Genomic DNA, 22,909 nt, shown 5'->3' with positions numbered 1-22,909 from the left:
GAATAAATAAATAAATAAATCGGTTGTCTGTGGCGTATGCGGTCTCTCCCTCTGTCGAAGCTGCCGCGTGACCGACGTGCTGCTTTGCTGCCTTTGGTGATACGCGGCGTGTGCTTTGATTATGCGAAATTTTGTGACAATGCGATACTGTTCTGGGATTTCCTTCAAAGGACTCTTAGAAAAGACTTCATTCTGAATCAGAAGACCATTCACTACTTCATTGCACCCCACGAAGAAGACCTGCCATTTGATATGATTTTCCTAATCGGACTGCATAGCTTATAGAATACATGCACGTCAGACCGAAACTCTGAGCCCCTTGTTTCGTTGAAATTTCAGTAAGCTGATATGGTTAAACGCTCGAAGGACATATATGACCTAACAGAGTTTCAAACGGACTGGTACGACCTCATCGTACGTTCCCTGTCGTTGCCACTTTTTAATGCTGTAACAATTATATGGACACTGCAGGCGCATTTGTGCCGTCGCCAACAGCGTCGCCATGCGGTTCCGTATAAAGTCCAAGGGTGATAAAATCGTCCCCGCGCGCCTGTGGTGTATATGCGAGTGAAAGCGTGCGAGGGTGAGCCGGCGATCGCGGTTCAATCTCGCGCACGCAAGTGAAGAAAGCGGGGAGGAAGCGTGCCGTCTTCTGTCGCAAATATTCGGAGGGAGGGTAGGGAAGGTGGGAGGCGTTCTATTGCGGGCCGCCCGTCCGGGCTGCTTTATCTAGAAAGCCATCTGCGACGATGACAGAGTCCGCCGCGCGCTATGTTTTCGCGGCTCAGTTCGCGTTGGGGGATGCAACACGCATCACGAAGGTCAATTCGCTCGCTGCTGCTGCCGCGCTTCCTCACTCCAGCGTTTCCACAGCGAGTCTCCTCGGTCATCGAGTAAGATGTGCTCATGTTTGCTTGTGCGCGCGTGACACCTGCTTGTTAATTTATTTATTATGCCTATGTTTACAAGTTTATACGGCGGATAAAGCTACTATCCTTACTTCGTATAGCTAGATGTCCACTAATTTGCTGTCGCAATCGATTCTTCGCCTTGTGGGCGGAACTGCGACTTCTTTAGTTTCAAAACTACTTTTAATTTCCTTGTGGTGCACGGTGTGCATATCGTAATTTATAGGTCCTTTCCAGGTAGCCAATATGTGATGTGTTCGCTAGTGCTCACACGCTTATCGCATACAGTATTGTACGTGAGGTAATAAATAGCACGTAAGAAGAAAAGTTTTCGCCTAATGGTTAGAGCATCGGGCTCCTGCGCTGGGGGGCCGAGGCCTGAATCCCGTCGCCGGACGCGCTTCGTTTTTATCCATTATTATTGAACGCAAATCTACTCTCCGACCAACGACCGATCGACAGACCCACCCACCCAGGAGAAACAATGAAATGGTAGGTAAGGAAAGATTCGCTTTATTAACCACCCTAAAGCTTTTGTCCTTCGTGTCAGCCACCCTTCTTTTTGCATGCACAATCGTTTACTTGTTACGATAGTCCAGTAGTTTTGCGTAAATGTCTCAATTTTCCGATGCATCACTATGGCAACTGCCCTCTCGTATGGTTACTTGTAACAACTGTTGCGTGCAAGATAAGTGAGCGCACTACGCAAACTATGTCTTACCAACAGATACTACGAGCTCAGGCTGCACAGCACAGCTTTCGGTGCACGAGCAAGGTCGCCATTGTTTCAGCGGCAAATGAATTGTGTGGTCACCCAGCGAGCCTTTTCCTTGTGAGAACGAGGCGGCAAGTCAACTTTCTGGTGTGAAACTTCTAGTAGCCTCCGGCCGCGAGCTCACGTGACAGGGAGCTCTGCAGGAGCAGAAGCCAAAGACAGTGTGCGAACTTCCCAAGCCAAATAAGTCGATGAGATGTCGAGCTTAACACCGACAGGAACGTCACACCGAGTTTCTCAGTAAAGACGGCTCAATCCGCACTACAAGTTTGTGACAAGGACGTTACTATCGCTTTGCCGATATTGTGGGGAAGGCGCTGCTGCCTCCAGTAAAGCGTGCACCACATTCAACAAGTGTGCACTGCCGGTAAGCATCGATCATCTTCAGTGTCTAGAAATTCCCTCGCGTGTTATATGCCACAGACCCCAATACCATAGCAAGCGCGCAAGTTCCCGTCAAATCAGCAAACCGAAGCAGCATTTCGCTTGTCCACTAGTTGGAAGAGAAACAAGCTGAGAACGCTGAAAGCTTCCGCACAATTCGCGACGCCTCCCCCCCCCCCCGCCTATATATATAAATGCTCGCTCCCTAGCGGCCGCGTTGAGTACCAGCGGATCGAGGTTCAGCCTCTGGGTCTCACATTATAGCGGGCGCTGAGTCGTCGCCTCGTAGTTCTCAAGTCATCGTGCTGCCGCCGCGCACAAGTCCGAAAAAGAAAGACACGCATGTCGAAAGAATTTTTCTGCGTACCATTATGCGTGTCGTCGTGGTGGAAAGACAGCAATGTATGATTTCATCGTTTCCCTAAAGAAACAGATGACGCACATCGGAGACCAACATGCATAAGAATCTTACACATTGAGAAAAGGTGACTGACTGCATGCTCGTTTATTCGAAACACTTAACTCGGGGCGAATTCTTTATTTCCGGCGAGTAGACCATTGTTTTCTTTTTAAATATGTTAAATTAGATTTAGGTGCACGTTAAAGAACCCCAGGTGGTCGAAATTTTCTGGGGCTCCCACTACGGCGTGCCTCAAAATTAGATCGTGGTTCTGGAACGTAAAAATTCATAATTTAGTTTTTTAATATATTTTAAGCATGTTGCTGGCTTTTCAAATCGCGGAGTGTACTCCGTTTAGGCAGATGTATTTAAAAATTAGTGATATATGTTTAAGCTTTATTTGGTTTCTTTAGCTTTTTTTTTGCCCCTGCATTATTGTTACTATAATGCTATGTAGCAGCAATATTTTCGCTAATGTACTTTTGTCCGCAGGAATCGGTAACAAGAATGATAACTAGCTCGGAAGGTCTGAAGTTGATCATGACACAGGCCATGCATTGAGGCAGCATATCATTTTGATAGCATGCTTTAGTTTAGCGGTGTAAGCAGGAGATGCTGTTTTCTCTTTCAGCGTGGTGAGTTCGTTTGCTCACAAGAAATTTAGAAGCAACTGCGAACAGCGCTCGTTCCAGATTTGGAGCATTCGACCTGGCCACGGCGCCACCGGCCTGCTTTCCGACATTGCGTGAATTCCATTACAACGCAGGGTTGAGTCATTTCCAAGTCGCGCATTTACTCTAATGGCAGTGACGCAGCTAAAGAAAAGAAAACTCTCCGAGTTTTGTAAACCTGTTGGAATAAACGCAGCTTGACCCAATTGGTTGTTATTCACTTCTCACGTTTTACTGGGGTTTGAGAATTCCTACGGGTTGGTGGTGTTTACTTTGTTCGCCAGCCTGGACCCTACCTGGAACATAGCGTACTGCGAGCATCAAACGTAGACTACCTTATCATACGTATGAGCTAGCTATAAAAAGAAATGTGCACCCCGACTCTCAACTTGAACTCTCGTTTGTTTTATCCCAACCCTCGTTCTGTCAGTGCATGATATCCGTATTTACGTTCTAATGACACGGCAGACATTGCTGCCCGTGGATTGTGGGATGCTACGCGACATACAGCAACACGGGTCGCAGTTCGCTTTGCACGAAAGAGCCACGCGTCGCACCTGTGGCAGTGGAGCGAGTGCCTTTCGGAGAGGCCCGCTACGCACATTCACTAGCATTTTTTAACCTCCGAATAGCTAGAAAGGCCCTTTGTCCTTTAAGACTGATGTGGCTCGGTAGGCAGGCCGGACTCTTGCACGCACAGCGCGGCTATTTCCGCGGTTTCGTCGCATGAAATCCTTGAGACCAATCGAAATGAGGTCATCGGCAGCAAGTAATCTTTCGGCTTCGACGAAACACCTCGACTCGACGCCACGAACGAGAAACGCGTGAGCGCAGCAGCAAGCGAAAGAGCCGCGCTGGACCTGGTTGTCGTGGCCATCTTTGTTTATTTGGGCAGTGCTGCTAGGACAGGTAACGGATTCTGTGGTGGCCAATAGGTTGCGCTGCACACGGCAGCACACGTTCCCCAACCAATATTTAATTGATACGGTGGTTATCCCTGTACTTAGTCATTTTCTGGCTCGTCACCTAAGGTTGGACAATAATTTTTGGGCATAACATAAGGAACGTAATCAACGGGTCAACTGAAGCGCTCATTCATTTAAATCATTGTGTTTTCCATGAGGAACAGACGTCGTCAAGGGAACAAACAGCACTGGCGACACTGCGCACAACAGTGTAGAATGCTATGCCTTGTGTCGTACTGCGTTCAGGCAACATTGCTGCGGCAGAATAGTAGGCACGATGAAATGTAAGATATCCGAGGCGCCGCCCGCAGCTAAAAGCGCGGCTTAGAGTTTGCTATCGTTAATTGCTTTTTAAAAAGAGATCTAAAAGATTTCAAATGATTCAAATGCAGCTTCATGTTGATAACCTACTTATAGCATCGGACTCGCAAGAATATGCAGGATGTGACATATTGCAATAATACGCGTGTGCTGCCTGCAGTGGTCGTGCCCCACTTGTCGAGCGAGATATGCGTGGCTTACTTCTCGTCGTATCCGCAGACGTAAAAACCCCTGCAACAGTTTCAGAATATTCATGACGCCACGCGTATTCGCGGGTGGTGTCGTTTTAGTTAAGGTGTAATTTCAATGTGACCTAATACCTCCACTCGACTAGAGATCGTGTAAACGTTGGTAAAACAAAATTATCTCGAGCGGAGAGGCTTGGCCTCCCGATTCCGACATGGGAGCAGCCAGCGGCGAGCCGGGGGCCCCAACGGGTCTCCGCCGGCTAGTCCCTCAGGACCTGAATAAAAGTTCATTGTCTGTCTGTCTGTCTCGAGTTCCTGCAACCGGTCCTACGACTACATAGTGCGGCTATGGAGCAATTCTGGCCGACAAAGAGCGACTTGCGCGAATGAATCTGGTAGAAAAGAAACAACTCACTGCGACGAAGAGAGACGTGTTCTGTAGATAAAGCAAAAACAATAGACTGCACATGAGCACTGCCTTTTAGTGCAGTTCAAAAAATGAAAAGCGAAGACTGCAGCCCATCTGTTCACCGCAGAGCTAGCACACCCTTTCCCGGTTCCATATTTTTCCCCTTCTTTAATCAATCTTACTTGCTCTTTCTTTCGCCGCAATCCGAGCGAGAACTGCGTTTGGGCGGCGAGACCCGGTTCATCGATCCCGTTCTTGTTTTACTGCTCCCCGCGTCGCCCTTTGCTTCACTCTCGCTTGCATCTGGTCGGCTGCTGAGGGAGATCCCGCACGCTGAGCTCGGAGCCCACAGAGGGCGGCGTCTGCCCGCCCCAACGTTACTGCCCGCCCTGCCTCGAGCTCCCGCGGAGAAGCGGACGCGCGTTCAAGAGCGCAGGTCGTCCGCGCCTCTCGGTGCTCGTCTCTGTTACTGAACGCTTTCGTAGTTCTTTGGTCGCTGCTTATTACTATTCTGTCTTCTAGTACCTATAGATGTACGATATTCGCAAGGCCTTTCAGGATTTATTCGGAGGGTGTAGCAGTAAAGTATCATGGCGTTCCCTACGGCGGTGGTTCCTGCGGCACTCTTCCCCAGAGTGTATTCTAACGTTTTACGCTCCTTCGAACCACTATTGTGCATCAAACTGGGAAAATGGTTTTCCGAGGTTTGTTTCGTGTAGCTTACTTGCTGCAAGTGATGTGCTGCTATCCCCGATGCAAAGAGATCGCGACACGTTGCGACAGTGAAGTGAAATCACTCTACAAGAGACATCTGTCTGCGTATTAAGTATGAAAATAGAAAACGGCTCTCAGAAGCCATTCCCTATCGGCCGAGTCGGTGATGGGGACCGCATTTCACGCGAGGCGAGAGCGAACGAAAGGAACTCGCCAGGCGGCAAACCCAGCGCTGCCGTCGCGGGACTCGCTTATTTTGTGCTCACCCCAGTGCCGTCCGCAGTCAGACTGAGCCAGCAAGATCGACTAACTCAAGCCGTTTGTACGCGCGTGGTGGAACCGCTCTCTCCGTGCATTGCAGTTTCAGCCCTTTGTAATGTGGCCGGGGAAGGAAAAGTGCCGCAACAACACTAAGGCGAGGGACCCATTGTGGAAAATGCGCGTGAGAATAAATGTCATCTGCGGATATACTTTCTTGCTTCCGTGACTCACTTCCCACGCACGCGGCTATGCTACAGACACGGGAGGTGAACGTTTTGCGATCCCTCGGTTTTTAAACAGGGAGCCACGAATGGCACCATACTCTGCTGGTCGCCGAAGAGGAGACATGCCCCGTTGATTTCGAACCGATAATCTTTGCAGAGATTCGATGTGCATTAATCCTTGCGTTCTACTCGCCTGCAAATGGGAAGGCATTAAAGAAGACCTTTAATGAAGACAGCCGGACTACAGCTGATGCAGCTTCCGAAGCTGAGACCATAATTGGGCGCAAGGGGACACAAGAACAAAGAAAGAACAGAGCTCCATACTTCAAGAGTTTGTTGATCATACCGGTGATATGCAATTTATGCGGTGCACTTACAAGTCGACACTAAGAGCACTATACCTTCATTGGAATCGCAGAAACCCCGTTCACTCTTGCCGGAAGTATCACAGGGATTGCATTTTATTATTCATTTAACGATAAATGCGTTCCTCTGGAAAGAAAAATTAGCGCTCTATTCTGTCTGTTTATTCCTGTCATTTGTTCTTTCTTGAATCTAATTATTTCTCAGCTTTGGTAACGAGGGTTAAGCTGGAAATTACGTTCTTTGAATACTGGAATTGCCCGTCTTACCGGAAAAGGCGCGAAATCTAAATGGCGTCACCATCTCCTGTTCTAGCTGAATAAAGAATTTGCATGCTCAATCAAAGAAAATTGCGAATATAAACAAATTGAATTAGGTTCCCGTAACAACTCGTGGCTAGTTAACTATTTACAACTAAACAGTCAAAATTTTTAGAACGTTTAAATAAATGTGGCAATTAACGTCCTGAAACTGCACAGTTGTGTTTTATGAAGGACTGCGTTATATAAGTGGACTCTGAATTAAAGTGCACCTAATAAAGTGCAGTACACGAACACTTTAAGGTTCCGTTCCCAACAAAAAGGGGTCACCGCGACCGGTATCGAACCCGCTGCCTTGCGTTCAGCAGTGCAATGCCATAGCCACTACACTACGGCAGCGTTTTTTTTTTTTTAGAACGTTAACCATACAAAAACACTGCAAACACCACCAGATGCTTCGCACTCTATGATCTCGCACTGATGACGCCGATATCACACTGACCTAGGGGCACGGCGAGAGCACTGGTGACAGATCGCTCGCGATGCGTTTTATCTTCTTCGTTCAGGTTGGTCATAGTTCCTCGTTACGTACTGATAACAGATTCATTGTAGTACTGCCGTGCCCACGTACTTATCTTACCATTGCACACCATTGTTCATGCAAACTGCTTATGTGCGGGGATGTGGAGTAAAATCCAGGTCCCACAGAGGATGAGATGTTCAAGACACTCATTGATTGGCAGCAAGCTATTCGTGCCGATGCAGATTTGAAATTACGATTGGAAAAAACAGAAGAAACAACGTCTAACTTGAGCGGGCGATTGAACAGACTTGAGAACATCGTAGTGGAAATTCAAGCAGCGGTTAGCGCAACTGAGTAATGTGATGCAGCTGTAAACGAAATCGAGCAAACCTTCAGAATGCAGCAGATTAAGTTGGTTGACTTAGAGGATAGCAGCCGTAGGTCCAACCTTGTGGTTTTTGGCGTTCCAGAAGTTTCTTCCGAATCCCATCCAGCATTGCGTAACAAAGTTGTGAAAGAAGTGTTTCAGGATAAATTAGGAATCACCTGCATATGTAACACAGGAAGGAATACAGGAATAATCCTGCTCTGAGCGTCGGCGTCCCTTTGCGTAACCGAGCGAACGAGCTGCAGCGAAGGATGGAAGAGCGAAGGCGGAGTACAGCGGGGGATGAAAGACGGTGAGAGAAAAAAGAGCACGAGGGGAAATGCGGAGGAGGAGATTATGGCGAAAGGGTGAGGAGGAAAGCGTAGTGCCGCGCAAGACGTGTTTTGCGGCGACTATGGCTACGAGATGACGCCAAAGTAGCGCGCGTCGTCAGTTCCCCGATGACGCCATCGATAAGGCATGCGGCGAGCGCGTCCACCAAATAAAGTGCTGCATGAGCGGAGGTCTGTCTGCAGCGGCTGCTGTGAACCGCGCCGATGCGTCGCCCATGCGTTGCCTGTCGCGATCTCTCGATTAGCGAGGCAGTCGCGCCACATTTCGTTCCGTTTGCAACGTGCCGCACGATCCGCGCCAGCAATGTATTGCAAAATCAAAACACGTATAAAGCTACGCTCGTACGTAATAGTCTTTTTTGCGTTCAGACAAGCAGAGGATATAAGTGCGCTGAAACTTCATCGTCAAGGCAAAAATGACGTAGCGCGAAGGTGGGACTGGAGGGCGGATGGTGTTGCAAGTGAAGTCTTTTCATTCGAAACAGCTTAATCTGTTTTACAGCGAAGTTTTATACGTCTACAGTCCAAGAAAATTTTCGTGTCGTTGTGGTACGCAAAAAACTCCCCGTGCGTGGGCTGATCCCTGGGATAGTGCAATAGGGGCCCGACCCGCGGCGGAGCTGAAGCAGGCGTTAAGCACTCCCCACACGTGGGCCGATCCTGAAGATAGTGCGCTGCCGGTCCGACCCGCGGTGGAGGCGAAGCAGGCGCTAAGCACTCCCCATACGTGGGCTGATCCCGAAAATAGTGTAATGCCGGCCCGACCTGCGGCGGAGGTGAAGCAGCTAGGCGTTAAGCACTGCCCATACGTGGACCGATCCCGAAGATAATGCGATAGGGGCCCTACCCGCGAAGGAGGTGAAGCAGACGGTAAGCACTCCCTATACGAAGGCCGATCCCGAATATAGTGAAATAGGGGCCCGACCCGCGGCGGAGCTGAAGCAGGCGTTAAGCACTTCCCATACGTGGGCCGATACCGAAAATAGTGAAATGTCGGCCTGACCCGCGGTGGAGGCGAAGCAGGCGTTAAGCACTTCCCATACGTGGGCCGATACCGAAAATAGTGAAATGTCGGCCTGACCCGCGGTGGAGGCGAAGCAGGCGTTAAGCACTTCCCATACGTGGGCCGATACCGAAAATAGTGAAATGTCGGCCTGACCCGCGGTGGAGGCGAAGCAGGCGTTAAGCACTTCCCATACGTGGGCCGATACCGAAAATAGTGAAATGTCGGCCTGACCCGCGGCGGAGGTGAAGCAGGCGTTAAGCACTCCCCATACGTGGGCCGATACCGAAGATAGTGCAATGCCGGCCCGACCCACGGCGATGGTGAAGCAAGCGTTAAGCACTCCCCATACGTGGGCCGATCCCGAAGATAGTGCAGTGTCGGACCGACCCGCGGCGGAGGTGCAGTCCGCCATTAAGGGGCCCACACACACACAGCTTCGCTGGTCATACTTCTTCACAGCGTGGAAGGGCACTGAGATATTTTTCTCCCTCACCAAAAGTCAGTGCTGTTTTCATGCGTGGTATTCTTTTTGCGTGTGTGGCTATCGCGAGTGCAAGCGGTCCAAACGAAACTCAGAGTGCCTTCATTGCGTGCTCGGACACTGGCAGGCACATTCTGTCACTTCACATAAGGTTGCGATTAACAGAAAAAAAAGAAAGATTAACTCACTCGGTTTCCTTATTCTCTCACTGCATAGGGAGGGCCCCGAATTTAACACGCTAGGTTTATGTAAGCCAGACGAGCATCTCTAGCATCCACTGAAAAAAGTTCCTCTCTCACTGCATGATGCCGTTTTCACAGGATTAAAATATGCCTGTGTCTTTCGATGGCTGCCTTTGTTTTCCGGGATGGCCGTGCGTGTAAATGAAGCGAACGGAAGAAAAACAGAATAATAGAAGTGGAGGGCTATTCGTGCTTTCATTTAAATAAACAAATAATCCGCAGGGCTAGCTTGATGGGGAAAAGAAGAGAACATTGATCGCAATTCGTGAACACATTCACCCTTTATAAGAAGCAACAAAGAGAAGTTAAGCGCTCTCATTGATAAGGCAATTAGAAAGAACGTAAGATCTGCTACGGTCGGTTTTTGCTCAGCCGAAGAAAGAAAAAAGGCAAGCGATGCGAAGCAACAGCCGCCGCCAGTGTGCCGCCGCTACTGCCAGCAAACTCAACGCGTGGTTCTGATTTACTTTGCGGCTGTGGCATCGTTTCCTCGAATCTGCGTCCGCTCATGCATGCTGTGGAAGAAGGCAAGGCGCAGAAAGAATGGAAATAGCATGGACTGGTGTGAATGGCTTAACAAAACCTCGCAGGAGCGCATAACAATGAAAGCAACGAGCCCCACGCATGTTGAGTAAAGCAATGAAGGGGGCTAGTTGGTGAACGTTCATGGTTATATTGCGCTCAGTTTTACAAACACGATACTAAGGAAGGACAGGACGTGGACGGACGAAGCGCAAACTACCAACTGTTTGATACTGTTAAAGAACGCGCTTATATACAAGGAGATATGGTGCGGGGGGGGGGGGGGCTACATATAAAAAGATATGACAAGGTGACGACATGTGATTATAGTTTGGGTCAGGCATACATCCTTCACATGCACCCGTTCGCCCTGGCGAACTCGACCTCAGCTTTGATAAGCGCGATGGACGGAGTGCTTACGCACGTCTCTTTTTCTTTAGCTATCGCAAGCGCCTCCCATATTTCTCGCTCCGTTTTTGTTTTTGATGTTCCGATGACTGTGGTGCTTTCTATTAGCGGAGAGCATTTGCACTGTTTGCAATGTGCGGCCAAGTTGCTAGGTGCTGTCAGAAGCTGGCACGTGTATTTGTGCTCCCGTAACCTATCGTTTAGACAACGTCCAGTTTGCCCAATGTATACTTTCCCGCAGTCTAGTGGGATTTGGTAAACAACTGAAGTAGCGCATTCCACGTACTTTTTTGCGTGCTTAGTCTGACAGACCGTACCACTAGGGTTGGCCTCTTTGGATCCTGCGTTCACCTTCTTGCACATGCCTTTTAGTTTTTGCGGGGCGGAGAACAGAACTTGAACGTCATGGCGTTGGGCTGTCTTTTTTATCCGATGTGACAAGCCATGGATGTAAGGCAACACCACGCGTTTTTTCAATTTTTTCTGTGTTTTCTGCCTTTTCCTGTTGGCTCTGATTTCGGGCAACAAGTTTTCACAGATTTGCACCACCATGCTGTTCGGGTACCCACTGTTTCTCAAGCGGCTTACTTGCAGATCGATGCTCTCCCTCACCGCATGGTGGCATGATTTTTCAATTGCTTGACTGATGCAAGCCTTGGCGATGCCTCTTTTAATGATTTTAGAATGGCAAGAGTCGTACCTCAGGATTTCTTTTTCTCCTCTAGTTTTGTAGCACCAGCACATGTGGGAGCCTCTGATCCTAATGTTTATATCAAGGTACTGCAATCGACCTTCGGTAGGAGTCTCGTACGTGAACTCTAAACCTTCATGTGCTTTTTTGAACATGCTGATGACAGTTTCTACGCTACATGGATCGGTTTGGTTTTCTTTCATGCACACCAAATAATCGTCAACATATCTGAAACAGGTAGTTATGTTCGTGTCTCCAAACAAGGCGGCAAGTTTCCTGTCTCCCACACTCAAAAATAAGTCGGAAAGCACGGGAGCTATACAAGAACCAATAGCGATTCCATCCTTCTGCTCATACACACTGTCACCATATTCGATAAACGCACCATGTAGATACAGTTTTAACAAGTTCACAAAACTAGAAATACTGCACTTGCACACGTCCTGAAATTTGGTGTAGCCCAACGTGTCGATGGCTTCTTCTACTGCTAGTACCACCGCTTGCCTCGGGACACTGTAGAACAGGTCCTTCACGTCGATTGAAAAACAAGATGTCGGCGGGCTACTCTTTAGTGTTGCAATAACTTCGTCAGAGTTGCGGATCAAGAACGGGTCATCGAAAGGTAAAGAGTTCAAGCAGGCCTGAAGGTAGTCCGCGATGCATCTTTGCCATGTTCCGCGATCTTCAATAATCGTCCTAAAAGGAATTCCCTCTTTGTGGGTTTTTACCGTGAAAAATGGCTTCAGAGTGAGTTCTTTGCTCTCTTTTACGCGCTTTGCCAACCTTGTCAAGCCCATGCTTTCACATGTTCTGCCTGCTTCATTTTTCAGTTTTGCAATTGCTTTGTACGTAATGTTGCTTATTGCGAAATTCTTACGGATCGCTTCTTGAGCGGATTTTTCGTATTCAGGAGCGTTCATCACGACAAACACGCCTGTTTTGTCCGAAAGGAGCAGTTTTAGATTTTCTTTCTTGAGGTACCTAGTCACTCTGCTTGTTCCTGCAGGTTTGGGTTTTTCTACTAGGTTCTTGTTTGACACTCCCGTCAAAACTTCTTGGATGCAAGTTACTTTTTCTGGCTCAGGGGTTCTTTCCGCGACTGAGCGTACCATGGCTAGGAACTGTACTGCCGTTACTGGAGGTTCAATTGCGTATTTTGGTCCCTTATTTAGGGTCTGTTGCGGTGCTGTCAACTGTTTGGATCCGACTGCTGGTACGATCGGTTGGGAACTCGGCGCTGACGCCCGTGGTTGTACCTGGGTCGCAAGCCCCAAGGGTAGCGTTGGCCTGGCGGCCTGGGGTACAACTGGAAGCATCCGAAGGTCCCGGCAAAGCATGAGTCGACTGGTAACAACAAAACAACTTGTTTATTTTAACATCGCAAAGAGTTGGCGGTCAGGTTTGACCGAAGTAGAGAGACGGGAGAGCACTTCACTCAACAGAAGAAATCGGAGCCCTCCCTTTTGGCGTCCGGGGGCAGCTGTTTTTATACTCTCGCAGTTGAGGGCAAGAAGGAACCCCTCAAAAGACGAGCACGTGAATGTACAATGGGCTAATGGTGACGCACACTGTCGTAGCGATGCCGTAGCACCATGTCGAGCACGATCTCGTAGCACCCTGTCGTGGCGCTGCCGGTCGGACACAATGACTGTAATGAGAGGATGGTCCCTGCTTTGGCATCGCCTGTTTCGGGCATAATGACTGGAACGAGATCCCTGCTTTGGCATCGCCTGTTTCGGGCACAATGACTGGAATGAGATCCCTGCTTTGGCATCGCCTGTTTCGGGCACAATGACTGGAATGCGAGGATGATCCCTAGGCGGTCGCATCGCCGCAGTCGCGCCTGGAAACACCTGGCGATGAGTGTTGTGGCGACGACGATCGGGCCAAAATGTCTGCCGCCCCGCCGCAGTCGCGCCGGCAAAACCACGTGTCGCAGGCGAAACGCAACAGACCGCCCCGCCGGGGGAAGGAGATCCCGATGGACAGGGGACTGCATCCGCTGTCCGGAGGGATGTCGCTCGATGATGCTCATAACCGAAGTCGGGCGTCCCTCGACGTTTCTTGAGCGCAGCGCACAGAGAAGGCCTCGTTCTCTTGTTCAGGTTCGCACGGGACACTGCAAAGTGACTTCGGGAGAGTTCACATTTTTGTTCTCGTTCCCGGCAAGCGTTAGAACTACGCTGAAACTCAACCGCTCAGTCAGCAAGCACGGCACAACCCTCACTAAGCCCTGCCAGGCTCTTTCCCCTTTTTATACCACTGCCTAGTTCCTTACAGTAGTCTAGCATCACTCAGAACGCGTCCACAAATTGAAAAATTGCACTAGAAAGCATATCATCACTTTGAAACACTAAACAAAAGCAATATGTTAAAAAAAATCCTGCCTCAGGAAGAAAACATCAGTAACAAACAATTTTGAGGCTGATTCCTACGTTAGGGGCTTCGACTTAAGCCATCGGCGTTACCGTTGAGACTGCCCTTTTTGTAACGCACCTCAAAGGAATATTGTTGTAAAGCGAGGCTCCAGCGCAGGAGGCGGCCATTTTTGGGAGAGATGGTCTGCAGCCATTGGAGAGGGCAGTGATCCGTCTCAATGATAAACCTCGAGCCGGCTAGATAGCATGACAATTTCTGAACGGCCCACACGAGACACGCACACTCTTTCTCGGTGGCGCTATACGCCTGCTCACGACTGGACAGCTTACGACTAGCATACAGGACGGGGTGTTCTACTTCTCCATTTTCCCGTTGGCACAGTACAACGCCCATGCCTCGCTCACTAGCATCGCACTGAACAATGAACCCTTTTGTATAGTCTGGCGATCGTAGCACAGGCTGGCTTGTTAGGGCACTCTTTAGGGCGCTAAAAGCTCTTTCCTTTGTCTCGTCCCAGACGACTGTTTGAGGCTCTGTCTTTCTTAGAGCATCCGTCAGGGGAGCCGCGATATCAGAGTACCTAGGGATGTACCTCTGATAGTAGCCGGCGACACCTAAGAACGACCGAATATCGGTCTTCGTGCGCGGTTGCGGAAAGTCTCGCACAGCGGCCACTTTTATCTCAGAGGGGCGGCGACGACCCTGACCAATCACGTGACCGAGGTAGACAACCTCGGCCTGTGCTAACTGGCACTTAGGAGCCTTGACTGTCAAGCCCGCTTCGCGCAGGCGGGTTAGCACTGCCCGCAAGTGTGCCATATGCTCAGACCAGGATGCGGAGAATATCGCTACGTCGTCTAGATACGGTAAAGCGAATTCTTGCTGTCCCCGCAACACTTTATCCATGAGACTTGAAAAACAGTATGGCGCGTTCTTCAAACCAAAACTCAACACTTTAGGACGGAATGTTCCCATTGGTGAAATGAACGCCGCATACCTACTAGCCTCTTCTGTAAGTGGAACCTGCCAATAACCCCTGACAAGATCTAGGGTGGAAATAAACTGAGCGCTACTAACTTTCTCAAGGCGCTCCTCGATGTTAGGGATCGGATAAATTTGATCCTTAGTGATGGAATTAAGCCTGCGGTAGTCGACGCAAGGACGAGGTTCCTTGCCCGGTACCTCAACTAAAATCAAAGGGGAGGTATAATCACTCTCACCTGCCTCAATAACACCGAGCTGTAGCATTTTCTTTACCTCAGCCTCCATAATATCGCTCTGGCGGGGTGACACCCGATACGCCTTGGATCGTACTGGCTCTGTGGAGGTAAGTTCTATATCATGAGTAAGTACAGAAGTCCTACCAGGCCTCTCAGAGAACAGACCTTGAAACTCTTGTAATAGCTGGTGTAGTTCGGTTTTCTGCTCGGGCGACAGCGGTGCTTTACTGATAAGGTCACTAATGACTTGACCGGTGTCTTCCCTGTTCGTCACTGAGCCTAGTCCCGGAAGCTCGACTGGAAGCTCTTCAGGAACGTTTATCATCATGCACACCACTGCTTCCCGTTGTCTATAAGGTTTGAGCAGATTACAGTGGTAAACTTGCTGTGCTTTCCGCTTTCCTGGCAGACTTACCACGTAGTTAACGTCCGACAGTTTCTGAACAATTCGTGCTGGGCCCTCCCACTGCACGTCTAGTTTGTTGTTTAGCGATGTGCGCAATATCATGACCTCATCGCCAACCTCAAAACGACGGGCCCTGGCTGTCCGATCATAATAAACCTTGGCCCTCTGCTGGGCCTTTGCCATTGCTTCACCTGACAACTCCTGTGCCCTTCTTAAGCGTTCGAGGAGCTTAAGCACGTACTCCACCACGACTGGGTCGTCGCCCCTACCTTCCCACGATTCTCGAAGCATGCGAAGCGGAGATCGAAGCGAGCGACCGTACACCAGTTCAGCTGGCGAAAACCCCGTAGCCGCATGCGGCGCGGTCCTTAAAGCAAACATCACCCCAGGCAGACACAGCTCCCAGTCAGTTCGATGTTCAAAACACAACGCTCTCAACACGCGCTTCATGACGGAGTGGAGCTTCTCAACGGAATTCGACTGTGGGTGGTACACTGAGCTGTGTAACAGCTTTACCCCACACCTTTCGAGAAAAGTTGTCGTCAAAGCGCTAGTAAACACTGTGCCCTGATCTGATTGGATTTCCGCAGGGAAACCAACTCGCGCAAATATGGACAGTAGTGCATTAACTATCTCAACTGAGCTGAGTTCTTTAAGCGGCACTGCTTCAGGGAACTTTGTCGCTGGGCAGATCACAGTCAAAATGTGTCTGTACCCCGTGGCTGTTACCGGCAGAGGTCCCACTGTATCAATAACGAGCCGTCTAAAAGGCTCCGTTATGATAGGTACCAATTTCAACGGCGCCCTTGATTTGTCCCCTGGTTTGCCCACCCGCTGACAAGTGTCACATGACCTTACGAAATGGTCTGCGTCCCGAAAACACCCTGGCCAATAGTACTCTTGCAAGAGACGGTCCTTAGTTTTCTTAACTCCTAGGTGTCCGGACCACGAACCCCCGTGTGACAAGCGCAACAGATCTTGACGATAGCATTGAGGCACGATCAGCTGATCGAACTCCACTCCTCTGCGGTCTAGATACTTCCGGTACAGGACTCCACCTCTTTCCACAAAACGCGCATTTTTCCTGGCGATACCTTCCTTGACATTGCAGCGTATGTTTTCTAGGCTACCATCCTTCTTTTGCTCGGCTATCAAAGCCGACCGGCTGACTTTTAGCAACCTATCAAGTCCGTCTGACGTAGGCGCGATGAGCAAATCAGTAGATAGCTCTTCTAACTTTCCCGTGTCGGGCGTTTCCTCTCCAGTATCTGGCGCCTTTAACGTTACAGACTCAAGTTTATTCAGTTCGGGCGTGCTCGGAATATCAGCTTGCTGCGCCTCTGACCCTTTTTCGTTGTTTGATAACGTCGGCCCCGCAACTACCGCCTTTGCAGCGAGCTCCCGAACCTTCGATCTGGTTAAGGCCTGAACACTAGCTTCACCAAACAAAAGCCCCTTCTCGCGCAGGAGGTGATCGGACCTGTTTGAAAATAGGTACGGGTACTGGGGTGGCAGCATAGATGACACTGCCGCCTCCGTCTCAAGCGCTCCGAAAGGTCCTTCAATAAGCACCTTTGCTACTGGCAGACACACGCTATGAGCTTCCACGGCTTGCTTGATCCACGCGCACTCGCCCGTGAACATATGGGGTTCTACGTAAGATGGGTGAACTACATCCATCGTAGCTGCGGAATCGCGAAGCACTCGGCACTCTTTCCCGTTCACGAGGAGGTCTCGCATGTAAGGCTCGAGAAGCTTCATGTTCTCGTCAGTGCTGCCTATTGAAAAAAACACAACTTTTGGTGTTGTTTCCGGACACTGCGCCGAAAAGTGACCCGGCTTCTGGCACGTATAACACAAGCGCGCTCGCCTCATCTCGAACCGCTTTCTGCGTTTGGCTGCCGCCGTCTCTTTACGTTTGGTCGGACTGCTTTCGCTCGCATCCGCACTACGCGTGTCCCCCTTTAATCTCATGGGCGTGAACTTCGGCCTCTCAAACTTCGAGCCAAATTCACCCTTTTGACCGTCCTTAGCTCCGCGAGCCCGACGCGTCACAAACTCCTCGGCTAGCTCAGCGGCTTTAGCCACCGTACAAACGTCTGGCCTATCCAAGACCCAGTATCGCACGTTCTCCGGTAACCGACTATAAAACTGTTCTAGCCCGAAACACTGCAGAACTTTATCGTGGTCACCAAACGCTTTCTCTTCTTTGAGCCACTCCTGCATGTTCGACATAAGCCTATACGCAAACTCTGTATATGACTCACTTCTGCCTTTCTCATTTTCCCGAAACTTCCGACGGAACGCCTCCGCAGACAGCCGGTACTTTTTTAGCAGACTCGATTTTACTTTGTCGAAATCCTCTGCTTCCTCTCTATCCAAGCGAGCGACTACGTCGGCCGCCTCGCCGGGTAACAAAGTGAGCAAGCGCTGTGGCCACGTTTCCCGAGAGAACCCCTGCTTCTCGCACGTTCGCTCAAAGTTAACCAGGAACAAACCAATGTCCTCTCCAAGCTTAAACGGCCGCATCAGGTCAGTCATTTTGAACAATACTCGTTCTCCTGCACCGTGTGCCTGACTTCCATTACGAGCGCGTTCCATCTCTACCTCGAGACGCTTCATTTCCAAAGCGTGTTCGCGCTCTTCTTTTTTCTCTTGTTGCTCTCGCTCTTTCTGTTCTTTACGTTCACGCTCTTCTTTTTCTTTCTGTTCTTTAAGTTCGCGCTCCTGTCTCTCTTTTTGCTCTTTAAGTTCGCGCTCCTGTCTTTTTGACCTCTCCTCAATAGTCTCAAGGCATTCCGACAGCTCGTCATCCTCAGCCTCTAACTCAAGAATAGCCTTTAGCAGTTCAGGTTTTCTTAGTTTGTCTGAGACATCCAGACCCAACTCTCTTGCAAGCTCCAACAATTTCGGTTTGCGCAACGACTTCAAATCCATGGCTGCTCTGAATGCTGCTTTCTCTACTGCTTACTATTGTCTTGCCGCAAACTAACCCGGCAGCAACGACAACCACAATTACCAGCTCTGTTTCTAACACTAACAAAAGCCTGGCAAAGCTCAGAAGAAGAAAGTCCCGCACTCACCAAACCTCGCAGGCAGGAATTCCGCGCAGTCGTTCCGCTGCAGGCAACCAGTCGTCACACAGGGCTCGTTGCACTGCTCCCGGATCGTCGTTGAGCTGCTCAGCATACAGTCAACTGCATCTCTTCGCTGCTGGCCTCCGTTGTCGCGATCTCACCGCTGGCAGACAGTTGTTTGAAGTCGTAGGCGATCTCACCGCTGCCAACCAGATGTTTGGATCCGACTGCTGGTACGATCGGTTGGGAACTCGGCGCTGACGCCCGTGGTTGTACCTGGGTCGCAAGCCCCAAGGGTAGCGTTGGCCTGGCGGCCTGGGGTACAACTGGAAGCATCCGAAGGTCCCGGCAAAGCATGAGTCGACTGGTAACAACAAAACAACTTGTTTATTTTAACATCGCAAAGAGTTGGCGGTCAGGTTTGACCGAAGTAGAGAGACGGGAGAGCACTTCACTCAACAGAAGAAATCGGAGCCCTCCCTTTTGGCGTCCGGGGGCAGCTGTTTTTATACTCTCGCAGTTGAGGGCAAGAAGGAACCCCTCAAAAGACGAGCACGTGAATGTACAATGGGCTAATGGTGACGCACACTGTCGTAGCGATGCCGTAGCACCATGTCGAGCACGATCTCGTAGCACCCTGTCGTGGCGCTGCCGGTCGGACACAATGACTGTAATGAGAGGATGGTCCCTGCTTTGGCATCGCCTGTTTCGGGCATAATGACTGGAACGAGATCCCTGCTTTGGCATCGCCTGTTTCGGGCACAATGACTGGAATGAGATCCCTGCTTTGGCATCGCCTGTTTCGGGCACAATGACTGGAATGCGAGGATGATCCCTAGGCGGTCGCATCGCCGCAGTCGCGCCTGGAAACACCTGGCGATGAGTGTTGTGGCGACGACGATCGGGCCAAAATGTCTGCCGCCCCGCCGCAGTCGCGCCGGCAAAACCACGTGTCGCAGGCGAAACGCAACACAACCTATCCGGTAGAAAGATCCCAGATTATGTGCAACAGACCCTAAATAAGGGACCAAAATACGCAATTGAACCTCCAGTAACGGCAGTACAGTTCCTAGCCATGGTACGCTCAGTCGCGGAAAGAACCCCTGAGCCAGAAAAAGTAACTTGCATCCAAGAAGTTTTGACGGGAGTGTCAAACAAGAACCTAGTAGAAAAACCCAAACCTGCAGGAACAAGCAGAGTGACTAGGTACCTCAAGAAAGAAAATCTAAAACTGCTCCTTTCGGACAAAACAGGCGTGTTTGTCGTGATGAACGCTCCTGAATACGAAAAATCCGCTCAAGAAGCGATCCGTAAGAATTTCGCAATAAGCAACATTACGTACAAAGCAATTGCAAAACTGAAAAATGAAGCAGGCAGAACATGTGAAAGCATGGGCTTGACAAGGTTGGCAAAGCGCGTAAAAGAGAGCAAAGAACTCACTCTGAAGCCATTTTTCACGGTAAAAACCCACAAAGAGGGAATTCCTTTTAGGACGATTATTGAAGATCGCGGAACATGGCAAAGATGCATCGCGGACTACCTTCAGGCCTGCTTGAACTCTTTACCTTTCGATGACCCGTTCTTGATCCGCAACTCTGACGAAGTTATTGCAACACTAAAGAGTAGCCCGCCGACATCTTGTTTTTCAATCGACGTGAAGGACCTGTTCTACAGTGTCCCGAGGCAAGCGGTGGTACTAGCAGTAGAAGAAGCCATCGACACGTTGGGCTACACCAAATTTCAGGACGTGTGCAAGTGCAGTATTTCTAGTTTTGTGAACTTGTTAAAACTGTATCTACATGGTGCGTTTATCGAATATGGTGACAGTGTGTATGAGCAGAAGGATGGAATCGCTATTGGTTCTTGTATAGCTCCCGTGCTTTCCGACTTATTTTTGAGTGTGGGAGACAGGAAACTTGCCGCCTTGTTTGGAGACACGAACATAACTACCTGTTTCAGATATGTTGACGATTATTTGGTGTGCATGAAAGAAAACCAAACCGATCCATGTAGCGTAGAAACTGTCATCAGCATGTTCAAAAAAGCACATGAAGGTTTAGAGTTCACGTACGAGACTCCTACCGAAGGTCGATTGCAGTACCTTGATATAAACATTAGGATCAGAGGCTCCCACATGTGCTGGTGCTACAAAACTAGAGGAGAAAAAGAAATCCTGAGGTACGACTCTTGCCATTCTAAAATCATTAAAAGAGGCATCGCCAAGGCTTGCATCAGTCAAGCAATTGAAAAATCATGCCACCATGCGGTGAGGGAGAGCATCGATCTGCAAGTAAGCCGCTTGAGAAACAGTGGGTACCCGAACAGCATGGTGGTGCAAATCTGTGAAAACTTGTTGCCCGAAATCAGAGCCAACAGGAAAAGGCAGAAAACACAGAAAAAATTGAAAAAACGCGTGGTGTTGCCTTACATCCATGGCTTGTCACATCGGATAAAAAAGACAGCCCAACGCCATGACGTTCAAGTTCTGTTCTCCGCCCCGCAAAAACTAAAAGGCATGTGCAAGAAGGTGAACGCAGGATCCAAAGAGGCCAACCCTAGTGGTACGGTCTGTCAGACTAAGCACGCAAAAAAGTACGTGGAATGCGCTACTTCAGTTGTTTACCAAATCCCACTAGACTGCGGGAAAGTATACATTGGGCAAACTGGACGTTGTCTAAACGATAGGTTACGGGAGCACAAATACACGTGCCAGCTTCTGACAGCACCTAGCAACTTGGCCGCACATTCCAAACAGTGCAAATGCTCTCCGCTAATAGAAAGCACCACAGTCATCGGAACATCAAAAACAAAAACGGAGCGAGAAATATGGGAGGCGCTTGCGATAGCTAAAGAAAAAGAGACGTGCGTAAGCACTCCGTCCATCGCGCTTATCAAAGCTGAGGTCGAGTTCGCCAGGGCGAACGGGTGCATGTGAAGGATGTATGCCTGACCCAAACTATAATCACATGTCGTCACCTTGTCATATCTTTTTATATGTAGCCCCCCCCCCCCCCCCCGCACCATATCTCCTTGTATATAAGCGCGTTCTTTAACAGTATGAAACAGTTGGTAGTTTGCGCTTCGTCCGTCCACGTCCTGTCCTTCCTTAGTATCGTGTTTGTAAAACTGAGCGCAATATAACCATGAACCCACGCATGTTCTCGCGCATAAGGTAAAGCGGAGCACCGAACGAAAGGAGAAAAACGAACAAAGGAAGCGTGAAATGTGAAAGCGGTTCTCACTATATGAAGGTTGTTTTCGACGTCAAAAGAAAGAAAGAAAGAAAGAAAGAAAGAAAGAAAGAAAGAGCACTGATTGCAGTGAGACGAAATCAACCTCTTATGTGAATTTAGTCGGAAATGTTCGTGTATCTGTCGCTTTTGCTCTTCTCTACGAGCATTTTAATTATTCAAAGGGGAATTAGTCTGTCAATATACGCCATGAAGGGATAAAAATTTACCGGAAAACTTGTCTATATCGCAGATAATAGAGTGAAAGCCAAGAAGTGAGTCACTTGCTTGTGGCAATGCTGAACGCGCACGAGGACAGCGCAGTGCAAACGAAGCGTGGTCACGGCGGCGTCCGGTTTAAAACTACGCGACTGACGATCTCCCTCTGGTGCACGGTTGGCTACTCTGCGTTTGGCCGCGTCGGATTGGAAATCAATTCGCCCGAATCGTTTCGACGGGCAGGAGCCGAGCAAAATTAGCGGCGGCCGCAGTCCCCAAACGCAGCCGCAAATACGCTCTAGTCTTGCAGAGGAGGGTGACACGGTATTACCTCAGGTTCCCGGCTGTCGAAGTCATCCATCACGGTCCCGTGCAGCTTCCACTCGAGCGCATTGGCAAGACAACACATCACTTTCGGGTAGAGGCCAGCGTTGCGGACGGTCCGCCGTCGGTGAGCAGGCGTGCAGCCACTGGGGCACGGATGACGTTTGCTAAGCTCCTTGTCAGCACTGCTTGCGCACCAGATACCAGCAACAAGCGGCGAGACGTCGACTCGCACGCATGGCCGGCACGGATCCACGCGGACAGAGCGCTCACCCGCCGCGCTCCTCTCGCCCGACTGCCGCCGCATCGCCAAGAGGCGCCAGGTGGCGCGCGGCTCCCGAGATGGGAGCGCCGCCGTTGCCGCTGCGACGGGCAGAGCGGTTCCGAAACTCGGGACCACAGCGTCGATGTATTAATTCGCCTAAGCGCTCCGAACCTCTGCTCGTTGAAACGGCAGCCGTCGAGGAACATTCTTTTAGCAGCTTTTGGAGGCCGGTGTCTAGACTGTGGCGCTAGCCTTAGGATTTCTGCTGAGCAGACACGCCTCCACTGCTGCTCGACTTCGATTTCGCAATTGCAACATGTTCGCTAAGGTGAAGAATTAAAGAAAGTTATCTA

The 22,909-nt window shown here is 49.8% G+C and overlaps 1 protein-coding gene across 3 annotated transcripts in view; it reads right to left on the bottom strand.

Annotated features, from left to right (window-relative positions):
* Nucleotides 1-22,597, bottom strand: part of LOC142578646 (transient-receptor-potential-like protein) — a 302,488-nt gene extending 279,891 nt beyond the window's left edge. For all 3 annotated transcript variants that reach the window (XM_075688081.1, XM_075688079.1, XM_075688082.1), the window contains exon 1: nucleotides 22,299-22,597. Coding sequence is in view for 2 of the 3 variants with exons in the window: in XM_075688079.1 (XP_075544194.1) it covers nucleotides 22,299-22,324 (26 nt within the window). In the remaining variant the exon portion in view is untranslated. The remainder of the gene's footprint in view (nucleotides 1-22,298) is intronic.
* Between the last annotated feature and the right edge of the window lie 312 nt (nucleotides 22,598-22,909).

This window comes from Dermacentor variabilis, chromosome 4, assembly GCF_050947875.1.
Source record: "Dermacentor variabilis isolate Ectoservices chromosome 4, ASM5094787v1, whole genome shotgun sequence".
NCBI lineage: Eukaryota > Metazoa > Arthropoda > Arachnida > Ixodida > Ixodidae > Dermacentor > Dermacentor variabilis.
The sequence above is the reverse complement of the archived record's forward strand: the minus strand, read 5'-3'. Positions and strand labels throughout refer to the sequence as shown.